Below are 5,121 nucleotides of genomic sequence, written 5' to 3'. Positions count from 1 at the left end.
CCCAAGTGCTGGGATTACAGGTATGTGCCACAAGGACTGGGCTGGCTTTTTTTTTTTTTTTTTTTTTATTGTAAGAGAGAATCCTGTGAAGTTGCCCAGGGTGTGCTCAGATTTTCAATCCTCCTGCCTTAGCTTCCCAAAGTACTGGGATTGCATATATGCACCATCACGTCTGGCTTTTTTGGGTGGGAGGGAGAGACAGGTCTCACTGTGTACCCTAGCCTGGCCTGGGAGATGAAATCCTCCTGCCACAGCCTCTTGAGTGTAGGATTACAGGTGTATGCCACCATCCCTGGCAAAGGTGCCCATCTATTTTGAGCCTGGGTATCTCCAAAGAACTATGGTCACTCTAAAAATGGTCTTGGTCTCAGATAAAACTGTTCTGAGGAGTTTTTCAACCTGTTGTACATCTAAAATTCACAGAAGTCATAACCACTTTATAACCTTCCTCAGCTGGGCGTGGTGGCACACACCTATAATCCCAGCACTCGGGAGACTAAAGCAGGAGGATCATTGCGAGTTCGAGACCAGCCTGGGCTAAAAGTGAGCTCAAGGCCAGCCTGAACTACATAGCAAGACCCTGTCTCAAAAAGACCAAAAAAAAGCCTTCCTCAGCTTCAGGTTATTTGGTTATATTGGTTATTTAGTGTGGCTTCTTTCTGTACTACTGGAATTGAACCCAGGGCCTCACGTGCTAGGAAACTGCTCTGCCACAGAGCTGCATCTCCAGTGACCCCGTGTATGTTAAACATTCCAAGTCTACCAGGCTTCTCTGACCTCAGGTCGTGGAGTTGGGGTCCATGGTAAATGCTTGACTATTTGCTTCACACAGTTCACTTGCTGTGAGTTTATCCAGAGAAGGAGAGAGCAACCTGGAGAGGCTGGTGGGATGGAGGGGTCTGCACTCTGTGAGGGCGTCAGTCTCGTTCAGCTGGTACTGGGCTTAGTGAGTGCATTCTGGTTAACTGAACTGTCCAGTACTTGTGTTCTGGAGCCACGGTTGGGTGACATTACTGCAACAACCAGAAAGCAATAAAACTTTTGTTGTTTTAATAAAACTGCTCTTCTCTTAAGCCTGGAACACAAGTCAGTTATTCCATGAGCCCTAGGATATAACTTTTGATCTCATGGGCCTCTGTTAGGACTGTCCCCGTTTACATTTGGCTGAGTTTTCCATTGGGGGAGTACTGGGGATTGAACCTAGGGCCTTCCTACTGAGCTACATCCCCAGCCTTTTTAAATTATTTTATTTGGAGACAGGGTCTTGCTAAATCGATATTTGCCCAAGCTAGGCTCAAACTTGCAGTTTTCCTGCCTCGGCCTCCTAGAGTGCTGGGGTTATAGGCACGTGTCTCCATGCCCAGGGTCCACTGTGAGTTTTTGTTTGACTCTTTAAGTCATGGATAAGCAGCTGTCTGTGCTTCTTGGGACAGAAGGGGTCTGCCGGCAGGAAGCGGAAGACGCAGGAGGTGTCCAGAGTACCTCATGTCCTGTTCTCCTTTGCCTCTGTAGGTTCCAGAAACTGCGCCTGGCCTGTGGCTCAGAGCGCTTGCTCCTGCGCTCTCCTCTTCAGCCGCTGATCTCCCTGTGCGAGGCGCCTGCCAGTCCTCTGCAGCTGCCGGGGGGCAACGTCACCATCACCTACAGCTACGCTGGGGCCAGAGCGCCCATGGGCCAGGGCTTCCTGCTCTCCTACAGCCAAGGTAGGCTGGATAGGCGTGTGTGAGGGGCCCTTAGAATAGACAGCGGAGGCCCCCAGGGGAAAAGAAAGGATCCTGAGGGCCCTGGCGCCTCACAATCCCTCGCCACACTGCCTCTGCAGATTGGCTGATGTGCCTGCAGGAGGAGTTCCAGTGCCTGAACCACCGCTGCATACCTGCTGCCCAGCGCTGTGACGGGATCGACGCCTGTGGCGACGGCTCAGATGAAGCTGGTTGCAACTCAGACCCGTTCCCCAGCCTGAGCCCAGACCCCGGCCCCGCCCTGTCCTGCAATCTCACCTTGGAGGACTTCTATGGGGTCTTCTCCTCCCCTGGATTTTCACACCTTGCCTCAGTCTCCCATCCCCAGTCCTGCCTGTGGCTGCTGGACCCTCATGATGGCCGGCGGCTGGCAGTGCGCTTCACGACCCTGGACTTGGGCCCCGGGGATGCGGTGCATGTGTATGATGGCCCTGGGCCTCCCGAGACGCCGCGGCTGCTACGCAGTCTGACTCACTTCAGCAACGGCAAGGCTGTCACTGTGGAGACGCTGTCTGGCCAGGCTGTGGTGACCTATTACACACCTGCTAGGAACAGTGGCCGGGGATTCAATGCTACCTACCATGTGCGGGGGTACTGCTTGCCTTGGGACCGGCCCTGTGGCTTGCGCTCTGGCCTGGGGGCTGGTGAGAGCCTAGGGGAGCGCTGCTACAGTGACGCGCAGCGCTGCGATGGCTCGTGGGACTGTGCTGACGGCACGGATGAGGAGAACTGCCCCAGCTGCCCACCTGGGCACTTCCCCTGCGGGGTTGCTGGTACCCCTGGTGCCACTGCTTGCTACCTGCCTGCTGACCGCTGCAACTACCAGACGTTCTGTGCGGACGGAGCAGATGAGAGACGCTGCCGGCACTGCCAGCCTGGCAACTTCCGATGCCAAGACGAGAAGTGTGTGTATGAGACTTGGGTGTGCGACGGGCAGCCAGACTGTGCCGATGGCAGCGATGAGTGGGAATGCTCCTATGCCCTGCCCCGAAAGGTCATCACAGCCGCAGTCATCGGCAGCTTGGTGTGTGGCCTGCTGCTGGTCATCGCCCTGGGCTGCACCTGCAAGCTGTACGCCATTCGCAGCCAGGAGTACAGGTCAGTGGAGGTGGGGCTAGCTGCAGAAGCGTGGGGGCCGAGGGCAGCTGGTGCAAACTGCAGGAGACCGTGCGGGTACCCACCTTGACCAGCTTGTGGAGAGACTAAGTCTGAACCCTGAAAGCAGTCCCAAGGAAGGAGGGGATGTCAGATGATCTTTAGGAATGCCACTGCATAGTGCCAACTCTGCTGGGCTGGGTGTGGTGGGGAGAGGCCCATTGGGTGGGGCAGGCTGCCCTGACTGGGGGCTACCAGTGACTGAGCAGCTCGTATTCCTCCCAGCATCTTTGCGCCCCTCTCCCGGATGGAGGCTGAGATTGTGCAACAGCAGGCACCCCCGTCCTATGGGCAGCTCATCGCCCAGGGCGCCATCCCACCTGTGGAGGACTTCCCTACGGAGAACCCCAATGATGTAAGTCGTCCTTCACAACCCTTCTGCAGCCCACACTGCGCCCTCTTCACTTACCCACCCAGCCCTTGGACTGACCTCTGCCTCTCCTTGCAGAACTCGGTGCTGGGCAACCTGCGGTCTCTGCTGCAGGTCTTGCGTCACGATATGACTCCAGGGGGTGCCCCTGGTGGCCGCCGCCGCCAGCGGGGCCGCTCAGTGCGTCGCCTGGTTCGCCGTCTCCGTCGCTGGGGCCTGCTTCCTCGAATCAACCCTCCAGCTCGGGCCCCTGAGACCAGGCCTCAGGTCACACCTTCCTCTGCTCCCTTGGAGGGCCTGGATGGCAGTGCAGGTTCAGCCTGTGAGGGTGGGGCAGTAGGTGGGCAGGATGGGGAGCAAGCCCCCCCTCTGCCCATCAAGTCCCCCCTCCCATCTGCCAGCACAAGTTCAGCCCTCCCTACTGTCCCCGAGGCCCCGAGGCCATTGCCCTCAGGGCCTTTAGAGCCATCACTATTGTCTGGAGTGGTGCAGGCCCTTCGAGGCCGCCTTCTGCCAAGCTTGTGGTCCCCAGGACCAACTTGGACCCCGCCTGGACCCCACACAGCAGTCTTGGCCCCAGAAGACGAGGACGATGTGCTGCTGATGCCACTGGCCGAGCCAGGAGTCTGGGTGGTGGAGGCAGAGGATGAGCCACTGCTCTCCTGAGGTGACCTGGCTCCCTCGCAGGCTCTAACCACAGTGGTACAGCTTTCTGGAGGGTGGCTCAGCCTGCCCACTGACCTGTGTAGCTGCTAGAAGTTAGATGTCCTGCAAGCAGGGAGAGGGCTCAGTGACTACCCCTCTGAATACAGCCAGAGACCACCACCCTCCACCACCTCTCTTTCCCCTCCACGGCTATCTGGAACATGTAGTTCTTAAAGGATTACAGGCCTGGACACTCCATCCTTGCCAAACCCTCACCCAAAAGTGGCCTTAAGCACCAGAATGCCAATTGGTTGGAAACCCACCAGCGTCCAAGGGGAGGATTCAGGCAGAGCCAGAGGTTTTGCCAACCTCCATCCCTGGGGGCCTGGGGGCCTGGTGGCCTGGTTCACAAAAAGAACACACCAGATACCTCTGTCCCATAGCCAGGCCATTGCCCAGGAAATCAAAATAAAAAAAAAATAAATAAAGGAATCATAAGTTTTAACATTTTCCAAATTAGCTGAGCCCTGTCTTCCGACCATCCCAGCCTATGTTCACCTCATCTTGTTCCTGCCTATAGAGGCCTTACGCCTTTGCTTAACCTCCACCTGCTGCCTCTTCCTGTTCATCTTCCAGCCACCCTGCTCTTGATTTTACGTCATTCAGAAGGTAAGAAAATTCAAGGAACCCTAAAGGACCAGCCCTTTCCACCCCTACTTGCTGCCTGGGGCCCTGCCTGCAATCAGGGACACAAGGGATGAGTACCAAGCCACTATTCAGTGCCAGGCCAGAAGTCAGGAGCCATCTGGGCCCTTGGCAGCTTGCAGAGTTCCCATTCATGAGGTGCTCTCCACGCACGGATCACAGGAGCAGGCTGTCCCTGGCGGAGCACAGGAGCTGTGACTTCTGCCTTGCACCACCCCCAGTGACCCAACAGTCTGTGCTGTGCACCGAGTGCTCAGCCCAGCTCCCTGCAGCAGGCAACCATTAGTTGAAGGAAAATCACAAACATTCAGAGTCTGAAAGTGCTGGCTTTACCATGACCAAATCCAAGGGGTCTTCCTGGAAGAGGGCATAGTCTGAATTCTACTTTTTTTTGCTTGTTTTTTTGGTACCGGGAATTCAACTCGTGACCTCAGGCGTGCCAGGCAAGTGCTTATGCTGTGCTGAGCTACATACCTGGCCCTTAATCTGAATTGTAAAGAACGC

The 5,121-nt window shown here is 56.2% G+C and overlaps 1 protein-coding gene across 1 annotated transcript in view; it reads left to right on the top strand.

The window, feature by feature from the left end:
• The window catches only part of Lrp10 (low density lipoprotein receptor-related protein 10), a gene marked incomplete at its 5' end in the record, with an annotated part of 6,015 nt that extends 1,587 nt beyond the window's left edge, over window positions 1-4,428 (top strand). Inside the window, 4 exon segments of the mRNA XM_005377114.2 lie at window positions 1,513-1,703; window positions 1,823-2,840; window positions 3,123-3,252; window positions 3,346-4,428. Coding sequence (XP_005377171.2) covers window positions 1,513-1,703; window positions 1,823-2,840; window positions 3,123-3,252; window positions 3,346-3,933 — 1,927 coding nt within the window.
• Between the last annotated feature and the right edge of the window lie 693 nt (window positions 4,429-5,121).

Source organism: Chinchilla lanigera, unplaced genomic scaffold (genome assembly GCF_000276665.1).
Source record: "Chinchilla lanigera isolate Chin_1 unplaced genomic scaffold, ChiLan1.0 scaffold00008, whole genome shotgun sequence".
In the NCBI taxonomy this organism is placed as follows: Eukaryota; Metazoa; Chordata; class Mammalia; order Rodentia; family Chinchillidae; genus Chinchilla; species Chinchilla lanigera.
Note: the sequence above shows the minus strand (reverse complement) of the source record. Positions and strands in the feature narration are given on the sequence as shown.